At 47.1% G+C, this 21703-nt stretch overlaps 1 protein-coding gene across 1 annotated transcript; it reads left to right on the top strand.

Moving 5' to 3' along the window:
• The first annotated feature begins 794 nt into the window (after positions 1-794).
• Positions 795-21498, top strand: NSFL1C (NSFL1 cofactor). The gene is made up of 9 exons (XM_081949771.1): positions 795-954; positions 8942-9039; positions 11068-11142; positions 12979-13144; positions 14658-14750; positions 16853-16962; positions 17131-17268; positions 18783-18947; positions 20011-21498. Exons 1-9 carry the CDS (start codon positions 853-855, stop codon positions 20171-20173), a joined length of 1110 nt encoding a protein of 369 aa, XP_081805897.1. The 5' UTR covers positions 795-852; the 3' UTR covers positions 20174-21498.
• The last annotated feature ends 205 nt before the right edge of the window (positions 21499-21703 follow it).

Below are 21703 nucleotides of genomic sequence, written 5' to 3'. Positions count from 1 at the left end.
CAACCAAGTTCAGAGGGCATCAAGGATGGACACCACAGTTCCCCCTCCTCCTCCTCTCCACAAACTCTCCCCATTCTCCCCCACTCTGCAACCCACACTCCCTTCTAGCACTGATGATGTTCCCTAGTTCGGTCATGAAACGTCAGCAAGAAAACCACCAAGCTCAGAGAGCACCAAGGATCCCACAGTCTTCCTCCTCCTCCTTTCTTTTCCACCAACCCCATTTCCTTTTAGCACTGATGATGTTCCATAGCTGGGTCATGAAATGTCTGCAAGAAAACCACCAAGCTGAAAGAGAAGCAAGGACACCACAGTGTCTTCTTCCTCCTCCTCCTCCTCCTCCTCCTCCTCATTTCTTTTCCACAACCCCCTTCCCCTCTTAGCACTGATGGTGTACCATAGTTGGGTCATTGAAAGGTTTGCACGAAAACCACCAACCCCAGAGAGCACCAAGGAGCCCACAGTCCAACCACTCCCCCTCCCCCTTCTCTCTGCACACACCCCACTCCCTTCTAGCACTGAGGATGTTCCCTAGAAGGGTCATGAGACGCCTGCAAGAAAACGCCCTCCCCCACCTCACAGAGCACCAGGGACCCCTCAGATACCGGAGATTAAGGCGGTCAATCTAACCGACACAGCTACCTCACCGACCCCGCAACCCTCCCCATCTGAAACCCCAGGCCGGAACCTCCACGCACGGCTTCGGTTTCGATTCGGAGGGGGCTTGAGTGTCACCCCGCGGAAGGGCGTGGGCCGCCGGAAGTGGCCTTCAAGGGCGGGCGGAAGCGGCGAGCGTGGCTTTGGCGGGCGGCGCGGCGCGGCCGGAGCGCTTTGGCGGTTGCACCGGGCAAGATGGCGGACCGCGAAGAAGCGTTGAGGGAGTTCGTGGCCGTGACCGGAGCCGAGGAGGAGCGGGCGCGCTTTTTCCTGGAGTCGGCGGGCGGGGACCTGCAGGTAGGCCCGGCGGGAGGGAGGAAAAGAGCTCCCGGAGTCTCCGTAGCTTCCCTGGGGAAAGGGGGGGAGGCCGGGATCCCGCCTTTCTCTCCCCCTCCCCGGGCTCTGAAAGGGGTGGGGGGACCCTCCCCCCTCAGGGGGGGTTTCTACCCAGTTGCCCCCTCTGCGCCCCATCACCCCCCCTTTCAAGGGGGGCCTGGAAGGGGGTCTCTCCCCCCTCTCCCCCTCTTGGACAAAGCCCCCCCTTATTCTGCATTGAAATGGGGCGGGGGGCTTCTCTGGAAGGCCCCACTTCTTCACCTCGCACCACCCTCTGTCAAGGGGGGGCTGGAAAGGGGTCTTCCCCTGGCTAGTCCTCCCCTCCCCTCTTGGACAAAGCCTCCCTTATTCTGCATTTAAATTGGGGTGGGGGTCTTCATTGGAAGCCCCCTCCTTCTGCAGCCCATCACCCTTCTCTGTCAAGGGGGGTCTTGAAAGGGGTCTTCCCTGAGCCAGTCCCTCCCACACTTGGACAAAGCACCCCCTCTTTATTCTGCATTGAAATTGGAGTGGGGGGGGCTTCACTGGAAGTCCCTCCCCCCCTTCTCCACCCCATCACCTCTCCCTGTCGGGGGGGGTGGGGGGGGGACTGGAAGAAGGTCTTCCCCTGGCTAGTCCCCCTCTTTTCTTGGCCAAAGCCCCCCTCCCTTTATTCTTCATTGAAATGGGGTGGGGGGGGGCTTCACTGGAGGCCCCCACTTTCTCACTCACACTCCTTCCTGTCAAGGGGGGGCTGGAAAGGGGTCTTCCCTGAGCCTGTCCCCCTCCACTCTTGGACAAAGCCCCACCTTATTCGCCATTGAAATTGGGGTGGGGAGGGGGATCTCCATTGGAAGGCCCCTCCCTTTTTCACCCTATCAGCTCTGTCTGTCAAGGGGGGCCTGGAAGGGGGTCTTCCCCGGGCCAGTCCCCTCCCCTCTTGGACTAAGCCCCCCTCCCTTTTTCATTGAAATGGTGGGGGGGCTTCATTGGGAGGGACCCTCTCCTCTCTTTTGGCAGAGGGGGGGGGGCGCAAGGGAACAGGGAAGATTATTGCAAGGCGGAGGGGGAAGAAGTGAAAAAGGTTCCTCTCCTGCCCTGTCTGTGCGCATCCAGCCTGTGGACGATGGGGTATGTAGTACAGATTAGGGGACTGGGAGAGGGCTTTCTTCTCCCCCCTCCCTCCCTCCAAAGTCAGCTTCCTTTGGGAACTTCAATTGCTAAGGAGCTGCCCAGGGTCTCTCCAAGACTCTGCAAGATGGGGGGGAGGGCACAGGCAGTCCTCGTGTTACGACCTACAATTGAGCCCCAAATGTCTGTTTTGCCCCATTTCAGGACCTTTTTAACTACAGTTATAAGTGAATCATTGCGGTCGTTACAACTGGTAACACGGTTGTTAAATGAATCTGGTTTCCCCATCGGTCAGAAGGTCGCAAAAGAGGATTCCATTACCTCGGGACACTGCGACCGTCATAAATATGAGTCAGTTGCCAGGCATCCCAATTTTCATCAGGTGACCGCAAGGATGCTTGCAACGGTTGTAAGGGTGAAACATAGTCATAAGTCATTTTTCCCCAGTGCTGTTGTAACATTGGAACGGTCACTAAACAAGTTGAGGACTACCTATATAAATCAAACAATAAAATAAATGTAATAATAAATAAAGGGTTTAGGGCAGGGGTGTCCAAACTTGGGAACTTTAAGACTTGTGGACTTCAACTCCCAGAATTCTGGGAGTTGAAGTCCACAAGTCTTAAAGTTTGAGTTTGAGTTTGAGTTTATTAAATTTATAGACCGCCCCCTCTCCCCGCAGAACTTAAAGTTCCCAAGTTTGGACACCCCTGGTTTAGGGAGGTGAGGAAAGGCCAGGCGTGTCCGTGTTAAAACTGTTGTGTTTCAGTATCAGTTGCCTTGACTTTAATATTAGATAGTCCTTGTTTTATGACCACAAACGAACCCCAAATTTCCCTTGCTAAGTGACACACTTAAAGGAATTTGACGATCTGGCTTGCCACGGTTTTTAAGTGAATCACTGCAGTTCTTAAGTCAGTAACCAGGTTGTTAAGTGAATCTGGCTCCCCCCCCCCCTTTTGACTTTCTGTGTCAGAAGGTCTCAAAAGGTGATCCTGGGATGCTACGATCGTCATAAATATGAGTTTCTAAGGGTCTGAATTTGGATCACAGGATCATGGGGAGGCTGCAATAGGTCATGTGGAAAATGGCCCTGTCCCTTCTTTTCTCAAGGCCACTGTGACTGTTATGGTCACTAAACGAACAGTTGTAAGTCGAGGACTACCTGTACAGGTTCAGTTCCAAAGTTATTTCCATTTTCGCCCCCCAAAAAGAACAGGTAGCACCCTCCTTAGAAGGGATGGCAAGTGGCAAGTCCCTGAGAAACAAGCAAGTCATCATGGCAGGTTTGGCATTGAGAAGAATTTGAGACGGAGGGAACTGGGCATCGGCGGGCACCTGGTGCCAACCCTTTGGATCCTCATGGCATCATTTGCACTGAGTTGTAATTTGGCAGCAGGCCGTTCAGGAAGAACTGGTTTGGTTTCTCCTTGCAAGGGCTCTGCTGCCAGGGAGGTGAAAACTGTACCAATTATGCCCACCGTGAGGGAGTCTTCCAGGCTAGCCGGTGACATAACCACAAAAATCGCCTGAAAAATGCAACAATGGGTTGTGACTTCCCAATACAAGTAGTCCTCGACTTACAATAGTTCATTTAGTGACCGGCAGTTGCGACCTTCACAGCATCCTCATAATCTTGAGAGCAGAGCTCAGATGATTGGCAATGGGTTTCGTATTTACGACCGTTGCTGCGTCCCAAGGTCATGCGGTCCCTTTTTGGCGACCTTCTGACAAGCAAAGTCAAGGGGGAAGCCAGATGTGCTTAACAACTGTGTGGCTATCTTAACAACTGCAGTGATTCACTTAACAACTGTGGCGAACAACGTGGTAAAATGCGGCAAGACTCACTTCTCGTGTCTCACTCAGAGCAATTTTGGGCTTAATGGTGGTCATAAGTCAAAGACTGTCCTGTATTTGACATAGAAAAAACGATTCAGCACAAAGTGCTTCTTCTAAGGGGCTCTTATGTTCTAGGGGTGCTTAGTTGACCCAATTTTCTGATTTCACCCAACATGTGGGCTGGTTTATACAACATGGTTAAAGTGTAGTTTGCTAAACTGTGGGTCTGTGTATTATGAAAAGGACTTGGTGAGGCATGATAGCATTGTTCCAGTATCTAAGGGGCTTCCACAAAGAAGAGGGGATTCACCATTTTCCAAATCACCCGAGGGCTGATTCTATTCTATTCTATTCTATTTTATTCTATTGTATTCCATTCCATTTCACTCCATTCCATATTCTATTCTATATTCTATTCTGTTCTATTCTATTCTATATTTTATTTTATTCCACTCCATTCCATTCATTCCATATTCTATTCTATTCCATTCTATTCTCTATTCTACTCTCTATTCCCGGGGTGGCGAATCAATGGCACGCGTGCCAGAGGTGGCAAGCAGAACCTCTCTATGGGCACGTGCGCCATTGCCAGCTGCTTTTCTGGTTTCTGGTGTGCCAGGTGGTCTTTGCGAGTGCCGGAGTGCTAGAAACCCGAAGACTATGTGACCGGCACGCATCTGCACACCAGCCAGCTGGTCTTTGGGTTTCTGGCGTTGTGGCGTACATGTGCATTCCAGTTTGGGCACTCGGTGCCGAAAATGTTCACCATCACTGCTCTATTCTATTCTACTCTTCTTATTCTCTTCTCTTGTTCTTTTCTACTCTACTCTACATTCTGTTCTATTCTCTTTTCTATTCTCTTTTCTTTTCTTTTATATTTTCTATTCTATTCTCTATTCAATTCTATTATATTTTCTATTCTGTTCTATTCTCTTTTCTATTCTATTATATTTTCTATTCTATTCTCTTTTCTATTCTATTCTCTTTTCTTTTCTATTCTATTTTCTATTCTATTCTATTTTCTATCCTATTCTATTTTCTATTCTATTCTATTTTCTATTCTCTTTTCTAGTCTCTTTATTTTCTATTCTACTCTCTTTTCTATTCTATTCTCTTTTCTATTCTCCTTTCTATTCTATTCTCTTTTCTATTCTTTTCTTTTCTATTTTGTATTCTATTCTCTATTCAATTTTATTATATTTTCTATTCTATTCTGTTCTATTCTCTTTTCTATTCTATTCTGTTTTCTGTTTTCTATTCTATTCTCTTTTCTATTCTATTCTCGTTATTTTTCTATTCTATTCTATTCTCTTTTCTCTTTTCTATTCTATTCTATTTTCTATTCTTTTCTATTCTTTTCTATTTTCTATTCTATTCTCTATTCAATTCTATTATATTTTCTATTCTATTCTGTTCTATTCTATTTTCTATTCTATTCTCTTTTCTGTTCTGTTCTATTTTCTATTCTATTCTTTTCTATTCTCTTCTGTTTTCTATTCTCTTCTATTTTATTTTCTCTTCTCTTCTATTTTCTCTTCTCTTTTTTCTATTCTATTCTATTTTCTATTCTATTCTATTCTATTCCAATTCCATTCCATATTTTTATTCTATTCTATTCTACTATATCCTATTCTATTCTATTCTTTTCTATTCTATTCCAATTCCATCCCATATTTCTATTCTATTATATTCCAATTCCATAATTCTATTCTATTCCAATTCCAAATTCCATTCCATATCTCTATTCTACTCTATTCTATTCCAATTCCAATTCCATTCCATATTTTCTATTCTATTCTACTCTATTATATTCTGACTGTGACCGTCATAAATATGAACCCATTGCCCATCATGTTAATGCTGATCGCATGAAGATTGGTGGTTTCTGCCACGCTCCTGAGTGTGAAAAACGGTCATCAGTTACTTTTTTCAGTGCTGCTGTAACTTGAAACGGTCCCTAAATGAACTGCTGTCCAGTGTCAGTAATGTTGCCAGGATTTCTCCAGAAGGAACCACAATATTCCTGCCATCCTCCTGGCCTCCTGGGACTGTTCCCACTTGCACAAAAGCCATGTTTCCCCTTGGACAGAGGTCACCCCAGTAGAGATTGAGAGAGAGCATTTGAAAACAAAAATAAAAGGTCTATTGTGGCACGAAAAGGTCACACGCTCCGAAGAGGTATTGAATTGTTCGAAAGACACAAAGCGAGTTGCTTTCAAAGGTTATCGGGATTCTGTTTTGGGTGAGTCACTCTTGCCGCCCTGCAAGGCTAATAATGGCTGAATGTGACATATTTTGAAGCGGGGATGGGATGGAATAGAAGGATAAGAACAGAATAGAAAATAGAATAGAACGGAAATATGGAATGGAATTGGAACAGAATAGAATAGAATTACTGTCTGGGGAGATTCTCAGTCATCCCCTTCATGTGACCGTCGTGATATGTGCTACGCCCCTTTGGAAGCAGCGGAGAGAGCTGAGTTCACTATGGGTAGTCCTTGACTTACGTCCGCAATTGAGCCCAAGACTTCCATTGTTAAGCGAGACATCTGTTGAATGTGCTTTCCCCCTTTTTGCAACCTTTCAAGCCACCGTTGTTAAGTGAATCACTACAGTCATTAAGCTGATTGCACAGTTGTTAAGTGAATCCGGCGTCCGCCATGGACTTTGCTTGCCAAAATAAACCCTGCCACGATTTTTCAGGATGCTTGTAATATAAGCCCTACCCCAAAATAAACCCCAGTTAAGATTGTCAGCCAGAGGGATGCATTTAGTGCCGTATTTCCCCCCCCCAAATAAGACCTAACCAGAAAATAAGCCCTGATCATCTTTTGGAGCAAAACTTAATATTAGACCCAGTTTTCTTTTCGGGGAAACACGAGTATGAACCAGTTGCCAAGAATCCAAATTTGGATCATGTGACCACAGGGATGCTACAAAAGTCATAAGTGTGAAAAAAATTGTCATAAGTGACTTTTTTTCAGTGCTGTTGTAATTTTGAATGGTCACTAAAACAAACGGTTGTATGTTGAAGACTACTTGTAGTATAAACTAGCCGTTTGTGTAACAGCAAATCTTATGTCATTGGTAAAACAAAGTTTTGTTTTTTTTCCCCACCACAAGCACCAAGTCCAGAAGTGGTTTCCCGGTTGAAATAAAAGTAATTGTGGGGTTTTTTTTCCCTTTAATCAAAGCGGTCAGTTTAGCTCTCTCTGCTAACTGCCGTCCACTTTTGCAGCCATTCCTCCATTGTAGGAATCAAAGTGTCAAGTGGCTCCTGTTCTTAATAGCTATTGTCATCCTTTGTGGTTGTTAGTTGCGAAGTCGTGTCCGACCCATCGCAACCCCATGGACCAGGTTCCTCCAGGCCTTTCTGTCCTCTCCCATCCTCTGGAGTCCATTGAAGCTCACGCCGACTGCTTTGGTGACTCCATCCAGCCCCCTCCTTCTCTGCCGTCCCCTTCTTCTTCTTTTGCCCTCCATCGTTGTTCCTAGCATGAGGCTCTTCTCCAGGGAGTCCTTTCTTCTCATTAGGTGGTCAACGTATTTCAGTTTCCTCTTCAGGATCTGGACTTCTCAAGAGCAGTCAGGGTTGACCTCCTCTAGGACTGACCGGTTGGATGGCCTTGCAGCCCAAGGGACTCAATGCAGGAGTCTTCTTCTCCAGCACCAGAGTTCAAATAGTCACCCTTGCTGACCCTCAATGGTTTGTGTGTCTGTGGAAAGTTTTCTCAGGCCAATAATGCAGGAAGCCACACCAACAAAATCCAGACAGTAATTTTCCAAGGGACTTTCCCTCTCCTGACCTCGATAGGGATAATACAGGCAGTCCTTGACTTGCGTCCAGAACTGAGCCCAACATTTTCATTGCTAAGCCACCCAGTTGTTAAGTGAGCTTCGCTCTGTTTTACAGCCTTCCTTGCCACCTTGTTAAGTGAATCCACTGAACCTGCGAAGTTAGTACCACAGTTGTTAAGTGAACCTGGCTTCCCCATTTACTTTGCTTGTTGGAAGGTCCGCAGAAGGACATCGCGTGACCCCCGGGTCACTGCCACCGTCATAAACATGAACCAATATTGCCAAGTGTCCAAATTTTGATCATATGACCATAACGATGCTGCAACAGTCATAATTATTGTCAAAAAGCAGTCATAAGTTTCTTTTTTGATCCCGATGTAACTTTGAATGCTCACTGTATGAACTGTTGTAAATCAAGGACTACCTGTGGAAGATTGCACCTGCTAAAGAAGGACTAGGGGTGACATGATAGCGGTGTTCTAATATTTAAGGGGCTGCCACAAAGAGGGGGGTCAACCTTTTCTCCAAAGCACCTGAAGGCAGGACAAGAGGCAATGGGTGGGGACTAATCAAGGAGAGAAGCAACCTAGAATTTCTTGACAGTGAGGACAATTAACCAGTGGAACTCCTTGCCTCCAGAGGTTATGGGTGCTCCAAAACTGGAAGTTTTTAAGAAGAGACTGGACAGCTATTTGTTGGAAATATTCTAGAGTCTCTTACTTGAGCAGGGAGCTGGAGTAGAAGACCTCATGAAGAATGGCTGTGAGAGTTGGGTTTGGCTAGTCTAAAGAAAAAGAAGAATTAGGAGTGACATGAGAACAGTATTCCAGAACTTGAGGGGCTGTCACAAAGAAGAGGGGGGGGGGTCAATTTATTCTCCAAAAAACCAGAAGGCAGGACAAGAAGCAACGGATGAAAACTCACCAAGGACAGAAGCAAATTAGAACTAAGGAGAAACTTCCTAACAGTGAGAACAATTATCCAGTGGAACTGCTTGCCTCCAGAAGTTGTGGTTGCTCCATCACTGGAGGTTTTTAAAAAGAGACTAGTCAGTCACTTGTCTGAAATGATATATGTTCTCCTACTTGAGCAAGAGGCTGGACTGGAAGACCTCCAAGGTCCCTTCCGACCCTATTATTCCGTTAACGTGCTGTCAGATGGTGTCATTTCTTAAATGTGTGATGTTGTTCCTTTTTTTCAGATTGCCTTGGCTAGTTTCTACGAAGATGGCGGTGACGAAGATATCATGACCCTTCCACAACCCACCTCTAGCTCCGTTACCAGAGGCACGGCGGCCAGGTGAAGTAACCTACCTGTCTTTGCGAGAATCAATGTGAGATCCTAACGTTGGATTCTCCTTTACCAGAAAAACATTGGATTTTGGTCTTGGTGTTCTGACCTAGGCTTCCCCAAAAAGGTCTAAGTTCTTGGGTGGAGAAGAAGGAAGGACGTTCACGAGTGGACCTAAGAGAACATTGAGATGATGACCTTTTGTTTTGACCCAAAAAGCAGGAGGCAGAGTCCTGGTCCTGACAAAACCCCTTTTATTAAAGGAATGTGAATTCCTCTCATTCACCTTCAGCAAACGCCTGGCAAACAGTCTTTCAAAGGAGTATTTATGACCACAGACCTTATCTAGCTTGGGAAGCTGTCATGTAAATAGTTTCCAAACGCAGTTCTGTGCAAGGAAAAACTTGGCACAGAGTCTCTGAGATTCACGGACAGACCTTCACACTCCTGAAACGAACGAACAAACTGTTTACTGCAAAAGCCCCCTCCCCTTCCGCTCCTCTTTTATGTTCTATGGGAGGGGCCATTCACCGTCCACCTGTGGCTTTACTCCCAAGTCGACCCTGATTTCTGAGTTGTTCTTTTCTTCTGGCAGCTCTGCGCATGCGCACACTGGGAACAGGCTCCAGCTGTTCTTCTGCCTCACTGCTGTCTAGCTTCGAAGGCAGCTGATCATTGCCAGATGGCCTTGGCCCCGTCTCTGCCTCCCACGCAGAGCCCTTGCCTGAGCCTTCCCCAGCCTCCAGGACTCGTCCATCTTCCTCCCCAGCCTCCTCATTCTCCGAATCTGCTGCCAGCTCCAATGGCTGCTGTTGGGCCACAAGACTTGGAGTGCTGAGTAGAGTCTGCCAAGGATGTCTACCATTCGTACCAATGGAATTTCCTAAAGAAGGGGCTTCTGGGAAAATGGCACTTGGTGACCATGGATTGATCTTTTCCTCAAATCCCCAGTCTTCATTTTGGAATCTACATAAACTCATGCTCAGCCCGTCAGTGCAATGAGGATGGATAGCCAAGCCAGCATGCTGGCTGGGGAATTCTGGGAGTTGAAGTCTACCCATATTAAAGCATCTTTTGTGGCCTGCCAGCGGCCAGCAGGGCTGGCAGCAGATTCGGACAGTGAGGAGGTTGGGGAGGAAGATGGGCCAGTCCTGGAGTCTGGGGAAGGCTCTGATGAGGGCTCTGTGTCAGAGGCAGAGAGGGGGCCAGGGCCGTCTGACAGTTATCAGCTGCCTTCAGAGTCAGACATCAGTGAGGCAAAAGAACAGCTGGAGTCTGTTCCCAGTGTGCGCATGCGCAGAGTTGCCAGGAGAAGGGAACAGCTAAAGAACAGGAGTCGACTTGGGATTAAGGCTGCAGGTGGACAATGAATGGTCCCTCCCAGAGGAGATAAAAGAGGAGCGAAAGGGGAGTGGAGTTTGCAGGAGACCATTAGTTCACTTAATTGGTTCATGACTCCTTGCCACATTTTGCAGAGATCGGCCTGGCAGCTCTCCAAGCCAGAGAAGGTCTGTGACCGTAAATCCTCCCTTGAAAGACTTTGCTGGATGGGAATGAGCAGAATTCACAGTCAATGAATAAAAGGTTTTTTTGTCAGGACAAGGAGTTTGTTTCATGCTCTTGGGAAGCCTCGGTCAGAACAGCATCCTGGCTGGGGAATTCTGGGAGTTGAAGTCCACCCACCTTAAAGCCTGCTGGGTGGGGAGTTCTGGAAACTGAAGTCAACCTTGTTGAAGTTTGAAAAACCCTTAATCTAAAGGACGTGGCCAAATCTGAATGCAGAAGGTGCACTTAATGGATTTAGAGATGAGAATAATAACCTTCAATTGGATCTGGAATGCAGTTGGCAGTCCATTTTCTACGTGATGCCATAACACTTTTTGTGACTGTTTCAGATCCACTTCCTGTTTTTACTAGTGCAGCTTAAGTATTGCGCTGAGACCTTCTTCCTTTTCATCCTGGTCAGATCCTGCGGAGAGAGAAATCACATTGGAGGAGGCAGCAAACTTACTTATCATTTGCTTCTTCTTTCTCCAGCGACCACAGGGTGACATCGTTCCGTGACCTCGTTCACGCTCAGGAGGAGGAGGAGGAGGAAGAAGAAGGACAAAGGTTGGTGAAATGGAAGGAGGAACTGGGAAAGTCTGTGTGGGTCGCAAGTCAAGGGCTACATATAAAAGCAATCCAGGGACAGCCAGAGGGACAGATATGGCCCTGGCCATATCAGATAAATACCATCTTCCTTAATCCCCTTATCAAAATAATTATCAAAATAATACTCGCATTCCAATATTGGCAAATATTATTTATATACAGGTGAAACTCGAAAAATTAGAATATCGTACAATCCTTGTTTTATTGATTGCATGTAATATTCTAATTTTCTGAGATGGTGGATTTGGGGTTTTGATGAGCTGTACGCCATAATCATCACAATTATGACACATCACGGCTTGAACTATCTTGCTTTGCATGTAATGAGTCTTATCTCATATATTACTTTCACCTTTTAAGTTGCATTATTAAAATAAATGAACTTTTGCACGATATTCTAATTTTTTGAGTTACACACACACACACACATATATGCTGCACACACACACACACACACACACACACACACACACATGCTGGTTTTGTTGTATTCAGGTCTTTTCTTCTCCCCTCCCACCAAGATTTACAGAAAGACGGCAGCTCTGATCGCATTTTAAGCCTAGCCGACAGCAGCCTGAAGATGGCAAGTGAGATCTTGCCGAAACGTTGCCAAGACAATCTCAATCCTACACGGGAAAAGACCCGAATACAACAAAACTAGCATACCTACACCCGTGAAAATCTACGAAAACAAAAACTATTTCATCGTTAACTTTTGGAGTATTTATTGTTTTTCAGGCCGTCCTCAACTTACGAGCCAAAATTTATGTTGTTAAATGAGACATTTGTTATTAAGTGAATCACTGCAAGTCATAAGTGAGTAACCTAGTTGTGAAGCGAATCCGGCTTCCCGGTGGACTTGGCTTGTCAGGAGGTCGCAAAAGGGGATCATGTGACACCCCCCTCGTGACACTGCGACCGTCATAAATATGAGACAATTGCCAAGTGTCTGAATTTCCAATCACCTGACCACAGGCAAAGGACGACCGTTCTACGTGTGGCAAAACGGTCACACGTCCCTTTTCCCCACGGCGTTATAACATGGAACGTGGTCACTAGATGAATCGTCGTAAGTCGAGGACTATCGGCACATTTTGCTTGGTTTCCGGCTTTCTCCTCAGGCTTGCTGGTTTGCTTTTGATTTCTGAACCCGCCCATCTCAGCAAACAATTTCGTTGTACAGTGACAATAAAGGCTGCACAATGGTGGGTGGCTCACAAGTCGAAAAACTGAAATTTTAACAACACTTTAAAGACAATACAAGCAGTGAGCAGCATTAAGGACGGTCATATCAGGGGTTTGGGTTTTGCTGGAACAATACCACGCTGTCGTCTTGAAGAGGGCATCGGATGAGGCCTTCCCTTCAAAGGATGCCTACCATATTTTTTGGCGTATAAGATGCACCTTCCCACCCCCTAAAAGAGTGGAAATTTTGGTGCATCTTATACACCGAATACAGCCATTTTTGGCCTCCTGAAGCCCCACCCCTGCATCCAATTTTTGTGAAAAATGGGTCATTTTTCGCAAAAACGGCGGCATTCCTGCCTTCCCTCACCCCCCAGAAGCACTCTGCAGGCTTCAACAGGGCTGGGGAAAGGAGAAAATGCCCCCGTTTTGGTGAAAAACGGGCATTTTTGCCTCCCCCCAGCCCTGCTGAGGTCTGAAGAGTGCTTCTGGGGGGTGGGGGAAGCTAAAAACTTTATTTTCTTACCTCTTCGAAATCTTGGTGCGTCTTATATACCGGTGTGCCTTATAGTCCGAAAAATACGGTAAGTCTCATTTTCTTTCGTTCAGGTTTTATGCCGGTGGGTCAGAACGAAGCGGGCAGCAGATTGTTGGCCCCCCGAGGAAGAAGAGTTCGAACGAGCTGGTGGAAGATCTGTTCCGGGGGGCCAAAGAACACGGGGCCGTGGCTGTCGACAGGACAGCTAAGAGCCCCGGAGAAGGCAGCAGGCCAAAGGTGAGAACCCAGCACTTGGGTAGAGGTGAGGGGGCTTGGGTAAAGTGGGTGGGGGCTTCAAAGTGACCTTAAGGATTCCTTCAAACAGATCTGTGCTTGGCACAGAGGGGGAGGGGATGTTGGAGTCCTTGGTGCTTTCTGAGTTCGGTTTTCTTGCAAACATTTCATGACCGAAGTAGGCAATGTCATCAGTGCTAGAGGGGAGTGGGGTTGTGGAGTAGAGGAGGAGGAGGAAGAGGAGGACTAGGGGGTCCTGGGTGCTCTCTGAGCTTGGTGGTTTTCTTGCAGACGTTTCATAACCCAACTAGGGAACATTATCAGTGCTAGAAAGGAGCGGAGGAGGGGGAGAACGATGATGACTATGGAATCCTTGGTGCTTTCCGAGCTTGATTGTTTTCTTGCAGACGTTTTATGACCCAACTAGATAACATCATCAGTGCTAAAAGCTAGTGGTGTTTGTTTTCTGCTCACATGTGGTGGTAGGGCTGTTTTTCCCCCCCTCCTGGTAATTCCTTGATTTGGGTACTTTTTCTCCTTGAATGTTTGTCTGGTGTTAATCCATGCTTATCTGGCTTTTCTTTTTCTGTGGAATACTTGATGTTCTCTGAGCTTGGTTGTAAACATTTTGTGACCTAACTAGATAACATCCTCCGTGTAGAAGGGAGTGGGCTTTGCAAAGAGGAGGAGGAGAAGGAGGGAGGAAGAGCAGGAGGAGGAAGAAGACTGGTGTAATTGGTGATCTCTGAGCTTAGTTGTTTTCTTGCAAACATTTCTTTACCCAACTGGGTAACTTCATCAGTGCTGGAGTAGGGTGGGTTTGTGGAGGAGGTGGAGAAGAGAGGTGGAGAGGAGGAGGAGGAGGAGGAGGAGGAGAAATGTAGGTGTTTTCTGAGCTTCATTGCTTTCTTGCAGACATCTCATGACCCAACTAGGTAACATCATCAGTGCTTGAAAGGAGTGGTATTCTGGAGTGTGTGTTGGGGTGAAGAGGAGGAGGAGAAGGAAGAGGAGGAGCAGGAGGACTGTGGTGTCTTTGGTGTTCTGAGTTTGGCTGTTCTTGCACATGTTTCAACTAGTGGAATTCTGGGAGTTGAAGTCCACATATCTTAAAGCCGCCATGTTTGGAGACCTCTGAGTTAGAGGAATAGGAAGCCTTGGTCACTGTAGTGTTATTTAATCTACGTATATTCTGTTTCCTGTGGATGCTGTTGGGATTAAAAAAAAAACACCCCAAATCCAGGTACTTCTAAGAAAGGTTTACAAAAATCCCTCGTATTTTGGAATTTCGTATTATTCGGTTACTTAATTTGGAGACTTGTTACTTTGTCCTGTGTAAAAATAAAATAAAATAAATCAGAGAGGGTGGAGGGGCTTGAAAGGAAAGTTGACGATAGCTTTAAGCAGCAGATAGGCTTCATGGAGAAAAACTGGGCTAGCCTCCCCTTTGCCCCCCTCAACATCTGGCTAGTGACTTCTTGTTCATTCCTCTGTTTTTCCACCCCCTCCCTGGCAGCCCTTTGCAGGAGGCGGGTATCGCTTGGGAGCTGCGCCCGAGGAAGAGTCTGCTTACGTCACGGGAGAATTGAGGCAGAACGCCGCCCAAGATGTGAGTATTTGGAAGGGAATCCGCGGCAGGCGGAGGTTACAGCTCTGGGGGTCTCAAACGCATCGTATGAAAATCCAATGTTTATCACGGTCCAAGACTAGTAGAGTCTCCAAACGTAGAAGGTGCTGGCAGGCTGTGGAATGTTTGATTTCTCCAAGGTAAGGCAGGGTGAGGAAGCGGTCAGTCCTGGGGAAAGTTTTTGGATTTTGGAAAATTAGGAAGCTTTGGATCGGTACAAGAAGACTGCAGATATTCAGTCTCTTTCTTTCTTTCTTTCTTTCTTTCTTTCTTTCTTTCTTTCTTTCTTTCTTTCTTTCTTTCCTTCCTTCCTTCCTTCCTTCCTTCCTTCCTCCTTCCTTTCCTTCCTTCCTTTCTTTTTCTTTCTCTCTCCCTTGCTCTTTCCATCCCTCCCTCCCTCCCTCCCTCCCTCCCTCCCTCATCAAGATCAACCTCCCACCTCTTTCTTTTCTTTCTTTCTTTCTTTTTCTTCCTTCCTTCTTCCTTTCTTTCTTTCTTTCTTTCTTTTTCTTTCTCTCTTGCTCTCTTCCCCCCTCCCTCATCAAGATCAACTTCCCACCTTCCTTTCTTCCTTCCTCCCTCCCTCCCTCCCTTCCTTCCTTCTTCCTTCCTTTCCTTTCTTTCTTTTTCTTTCTCTCTCTTGCTCTCTTTCCCTCCCTCCCTCATCAAGATTCACCTTTTCTTTCTTTCTTTCTTCTTTCTTTCTTTCTTTCTTTCTTTCTTTCTTTCTTTCTTTCTTTCTTTCTTTCTTCTTTCCTTTACTTCCTTTCTTTTTCTTTCTCTCTCGCTTGCTCTCTTTCCCTCCCTCCCTCCCTCCCTCCCTCCCTCATCAAGATCAACCTCCCCATAGAATTAATTCAGAATATGCCAGAACACATAATGTTCCAAGGGAAGGCCACGTTAAATTTCTCAGGAAGACCACGAGGGATGAGGTTTTGGGAGCCCAAAGGGGGGGGACCACTAAAATATAAAGATAAAAAAATTGCCATTCTTAAACAAATTCCGAAAAAATAAGAGATAAGAGGAGGAAGTATTCCTCCTTATCAAAGAAATTATATAACAAAGGAGTTTGGTTCAGATGGTTATTGCCGGAAGGAATGTTGATCTTCTGGAAGGGAAACAGAATTAGAATCAATACCTCTGTGGAGGCAGAGGCCTTCATGAAAAAACATAGTGCCCTCCTAGAGGACGAAATCATAAGAGGTAGTGAAAAAGGTGACAATACACAAGATATGAGGGGAGGGAGGGGCTGTGACTCCGCCAGGGGACAGGAGGGAAGGAGCAATATTGAAAAGACTTAGGTCACAAAAATAAATGTATTTGAAATATCATTGCAATTGTTGATATATTAGAAAATGGCAAAAGAGATGATTGAAGATCAACCTCCCACCTTTCTTTCTTTCTTTCTTTCTTTCTTTCTTTCTTTCTTTCTTTCTTTCTCTCTCTCTCTCTCTCTCTTTCTTTCTTTCTCTTTCCCTCCCTCCCTCCCCCTCTCTCTCTCTCCCCCGCTCTTCCTCCCTCCGTCACCTAGAGTGACTTCGGTGGCCATATAAATGTTCTCAATCAGTCATTCAATTAGAACGCAGGATTTCAGGCTAATTCTACCAACTGCCAGGAGTTAGATCCTCACCGGCTCAAGGTTGACTCAGCCTTCCTCCTTCCGAGGTGGGTAAAATGAGGACCCAGATTGTCGGGGGCAAGAGGCTGACTCTGTAAACTGCTTAGAGAGGGCTGTAAAAGCACTTTGAAGCGGTATAAAAGTCTAAGTGCTATTACTATTCCTTCCTTCCTTCCTTCCTTCCTTCCTTCCTTCCTTCCTTCCTTCCTTCCTTCCTTCCTTCCTTCCTTCCTTGTCATGGTGGCACAGTGCCTAATATGCAGTATGACAGGCTAATTCTGCTGACTGCCAGGAGTTCGATTCTCACCTCAAGACTTCCAACCTTCTGAGGTGGCTAAAATGAGGACCCAGATTGTTGGGGGCAAGAGGCTGACTCTGCCAACTGCTCAGAGAGGGCTGGAAAAGCGCTATGAAGCAGTATAGAAGTCTAAGCCCTATTAATAATCACCCAACCTGTCTTTCATAGGTCCATGTGGTCCTGAAGCTGTGGAAGAGCGGATTTAGCTTAGACAGTGGCGAGCTGAGGAGCTACCAAGATCCCTCCAACTCTCAGTTCCTGGAATCCATCCGTCGGGGGTAATACTTCTGTCCTGGGGAAGATTCAAACCCAAAGCTGGCACTCGCCGGCTGCTCAGATCAGACCTTCCTGGAGCTCCATTTGTCCTGAAAATAGGAACAGGACGAGCCCCAGGCTGTGTCTTCCTTCGTTCCGACAGCGCCTTTCCTTCTTTTCCTTCCTTCTAGAGAAGTGCCCGCCGAGCTCCGTCGGTTGGCACGTGGCGGGCAGGTAAACCTGGATCTAGAGGACCACCGCGATGAAGATTTCATGAAGGCCAGGAGTACCTTCAGGGCTTTCACCGGAGAAGGCCAGAAGCTAGGCAGGTAAGTAAGCGGGATGTTTAGGAAACAGGTTGTCCCCCGCCTAACGACCACGATTGAGCCCGAAATTCCTGTCGTCAGGTGAAGCGTGCGTTGCTTGAGTTTTGCCCCCTTTTACGACCGTTCTTGCCACAGTCGTTCAATAAATCGCTGCCGTTGATAAGTTAGCAACTCGGTTGTTAAGTGAACTTGGTCTCCCTCGTTGACTTCGCTTGTCAGAAGGCCGCTGGGATGACCCGGGACACGACACAAGAGGTAACACAGGCAGTTGGCTCTTCAAACCGCCCCTTTTATTGCCCCAAATTTCCCCCAAACGGCCCCACATTTCTGGCAAGTCCCAAAGCAGAGTGAACACACACACACACACACACACACACACACACACACACACACACACCTCTCTCTATGGCTGCAAATAGTTCACCCCAGTGCTGTGAGCCCCAGCAGGGCAGGTTGAGGAGCCCAGGAAGCAAAGGAGCAAGGCAGTGAATCCAGAAATCCCGAAAGAATGCAAGGAATCCGGGAAATGTAAAAGGTTGGCACTCGAGCAAAACGGTTCCCCCCCCCCCCCCCGCCCGAGGCTCCCCCACTTCTGGTGGGCCCAGAAGGCCTGGAAATCAGCTAGCCGGCAGTGCGTATGCACGCTGGAGCTGAGCTCACGTGCCCACCGATATGGCTCGGCGTGCCACCTGTAGCACGCATGTCATAGGTTTGTCATCACGGGGTTAAGGTAATCAGGAGACGGATCTAGTCCAGGGCACATACTAGCATATGTGGTGGACATGTCCAAAAGCAAAAAGAAAAACAGTTTGGATGAAAATGCATAACATTGTTGGAAAAAATGTGGAGACAACATATAGACTACAAACCAGAACTATTTTTGTTGGTCCTAATACCAGAAAAAACACAATAAAAGGAATGTGTATTTAATGTTAACGTGTTTTGTCAGCAAGAATTTTATTCGCGCAACACTGGAAAAATGAAAAAACAGAAGACATAATTTAAAAAAAATATTAGACTGCGCAGAAATGGGTTAACTTAAGAATGAAGACAAAAAGGAAGACACGGAATATTTTCAAATTTGGAACTTATTTTACTAATGGTTGGATAATAGAGGTAGAAATTAGGAGTTTAATAATATGTAAACAAATTGATCCGGGCAATACGCTGTCCACTAAGCACTTATTGTACACAAAGAGAAAATACTTTTTTTAAAAAAAGGAGACAGTTGTAGTTCTAATCCCGCCTTAGGCAAGTAAGGTTGCCACCATAAGTTATTTGTAAAACTAATAAAAGTCAGGAGACAGCGAAATAAATAATAAGAACAGTTTTTTTTCCCCCCTGGCAATCCATCCATGGAGCTTTAATTCATCAGTGGCCATTCGGTGGTATCCTGGCTTAGCCAGGGAGCTGGGCAGTTCCCAGTTGACCTTTTCTGCAAAGGACTCAAAAGTTGTTTTTTTTTTGCAAAGACGACTTCCTCTCAGGCTCCTGTTTCCTCTGCTTTGCCCCCCAAGCACTGCCCCCCAAGTGATGGGCACCAGCTCTCCCTCTCAGCAAGCGGAAAACGAAGCCAAGGCCCGTTCCCTGATCACCATTGACGAGGCGGAGCCCACCACCAACATCCAGATCCGGCTGGCAGACGGTGGGCGTCTCGTACAGAAATTCAACCACAGTCACAGGTAAGGGGACGGGGGGCAAATGAGGATGTGGGGAAGGTGGTGGGGGTGGGGGGTGGGGGCAAAGGAGGAGTGGTTGGACTGGCCAAAGCCTGCAGTTGAGGCTGGATATGAACTTCCGGCAGTTTTAACAGTTCATTTAGGCAACAAAGCCAACTGGGTGACTTTGGGCCAATCCCCAGGAGACGGGGAGTTCTAGTTCCACCTCAGGCAAAAAAGCCCACTGAGTGACATTGGGCCAATCTCCAGGAGACAGTGAGTTCTAGTTTTGCCTTAGACACGAAAGCCACCTGGGTGACTTTGGGCCAATCCCCAGGAGACGGGGAGTTCTAGTTCCACCTTAGGCAAAAAAGCCCACTGAGTGACATTGGGCCAATCTCCAGGAGACAGTGAGTTCTAGTTTTGCCTTAGACACGAAAGCCACCTGGGTGACTTTGGGCCAATCCCCAGGAGACGGGGAGTTCTAGTTCCACCTTAGGCAAAAAAGCCCACTGAGTGACATTGGGCCAATCTCCAGGAGACAGTGAGTTCTAGTCTCACCGTAAGGCAGGCAAGTCAGCTGGGTAACTTTGAACCAGTTGCCTTCTCTCACCCAACCTACCTCCCAGGGTTGTTGTTATGCTATTCAGCACGTTGGCCACCTTATTTAAAAAAACAGAATAAAAGTTGCTCAGTGGCTAAGATGCTGAGCTTGTCGATCAGAAAGGTCAGCCGTTTGGCGGTTCAAATTCCTAGAGCGCCGCATAACGGAGTGAGCTCCCGTTACTTGTCCCAGCTTCTGCCAACCTAGCAGTTCAAAAGCATGTAAAAAATGCAAGTAGAAAAAATAGGAACCACCTTTGGTGGGGAAGGGAAGAGCGTTCTGTGTGCCTTTGGCGTTGAGTCCTGCTGGCCACATGACCACGGAGACGTCTTCGGACAGCGCTGGCTCTTCGGCTTTGAAACAGAGATGAGCACTGCCCCCTGGAGTCGGGAACGACTAGCACAGATGTGCGAGGGGAACTTTTACCATTTACCTTACTAATAAACATTCCGAAAAGCCAACCGTTGTCTTTTCTCCGGACAGGATCCGCGACATCCGATTGTTCATCGTGGACGCCCGGCCGGCTATGGCCGCCACAGGCTTCGTCCTCATGACCACTTTCCCCAACAAGGAGCTCTCGGACGAGGACCAGAGCCTGAAGGACGCCAACCTCCTGAACGCCGTCATCGTCCAGCGGTTCGTATAAGGGATAACCCGCCCTCCCGCACCGCCGGTCCACATCGCCTCTCTCTCTCTCTCTCTTTGTGGCATTCACCGCCCCCCACTGCACAAGGTGGCCACCAGGCGATCACGCCAGTTTCCCGGCTCTGCGGATTGGCCTGTTGGCGGTTGCGTTGCCTGTATAATCGGGTTTTTTTCTTTTCTTTTTAATTTCTTCTTATTTTTTTTCCCTTTCTCCTGTGCTGATTCATGGACTTTTACGGAAGAAACGAAGTACCAAACCGAGACTGGGTTGTAGGGGTTTCTTTTTTTTGGGGGGGGGGGAGGTGTTGTGCCTGCCGGAGCCTGGCCGAATGACAGAGGCAGCAGCTTTTTTGGAAGTGGGAGCGCGAAAGTTGGGGGGACGACTCCCGGAGTCTCTGCTGGGTCGTGTTTTGGAGTGGGCGGCCCCCTCATTCTTTCTTCTCTTTCGGTGTGTTAAATAAAGAGAACCCCAAAAAGGGACTCTCCCCCCCCCCCCCCCCAAATCGTCAACTAAATCCTGTTTTTTTTCAGTTTGGTCAACTTTTAAGATGGGGGGGGGGAATTCAACTCCCAGAATTATGGAAGTTGGAAGTCTATCCATCTTAAAGTTGCCAATGTTGACAAGCATTGCCATTAACGGCGATTGTCAAATTCTCCCTTTCTTAAACCGGCTAATTTTTCCCTCCCTTCCCACCCTCTTTCTTTTTTTTTAAACCACCTTCACCCCAAAAATGTTTTTGGGGCATGATATGACGATGCCAGGCAGGGACTATGTGGTTGAAATTTTGCATGTTGACTCAACATGCGAAGGAATATTTTTATTAATTCTTTTTCGACCTTTGGGCCTTTGGGTTCATTCTTTCATTGAGGGGGCTGTAAGGAAGTTCACAGAGGAGGGGGGGGGAACTGTCTAACTAGGGCGGGCTGTTCTGTCTATCTGTCTGTCTAACCGGACCCTGCCTCTTGAGAATTGGAGGCAGTTCCCCAACTGCCTTTCTTGATTCGTCCTCCCGTGTCTTCAAAAAACCCCTGAAAAACAATTTTTTTTCACCCCAATAGCTTCCCTTGTTTGCAGTTTTCCCCCCTGTCAGTCTTCCCCCATAGCTCCTCTGGCCTGTGAGTGACGTTGGGGGTCTGTGAGTCATGCAGCCAGGTTTCCCCTCCCCCCTTACTGTATCTCAAGACATCGCTGGATGGTTCAGAAAAGGATGTTATTGTTCCCCCCCCCTTTGTCTCAGCGAACGGAGTCCGCACCGCCTGTCCATGGCGAATTCTGTAAATTATTGTAACGTGTGCATTAAACAAACAAAAGAAAAGAAAAAAAAACCCTGACCATCGGAGAACAGTCTCTGCCCCCTTTTTCTAACGCAAAACGGAGCCAGAGGGCATCGGAGCTGGTTTGGGCAGAGGGAGGGGAAAATTTGGGTGGGGAAAACCTTTTCCCAAAACTTGGCTTGGTGTGAGTTAACCATAGTGCTGGGGGGGAAAAAAAATCCTTCCTTTTCAGAAGGATGAATTTGTTGGTGACAAT

The sequence above is a fragment of the Natrix helvetica genome, assembly GCF_964273705.1.
Source record: "Natrix helvetica genome assembly, chromosome: 3".
Lineage (NCBI taxonomy): Eukaryota > Metazoa > Chordata > Lepidosauria > Squamata > Natricidae > Natrix > Natrix helvetica.
Note: the sequence above shows the minus strand (reverse complement) of the source record. Positions and strands in the feature narration are given on the sequence as shown.

Coding starts and splice junctions, on each gene's coding strand:
- NSFL1C (XM_081949771.1), top strand. CDS start 853: ATGGCGGACCGCGAAGAAGCGTTGAGGGAGTTCGTGGCCGTGACCGGA. Junction 955..8,941: donor CGGCGGGCGGGGACCTGCAG/GTAGGCCCGGCG, acceptor CCTTTTTTTCAG/ATTGCCTTGGCTAGTTTCTA. Junction 18,948..20,010: donor AAATTCAACCACAGTCACAG/GTAAGGGGACGG, acceptor TTCTCCGGACAG/GATCCGCGACATCCGATTGT.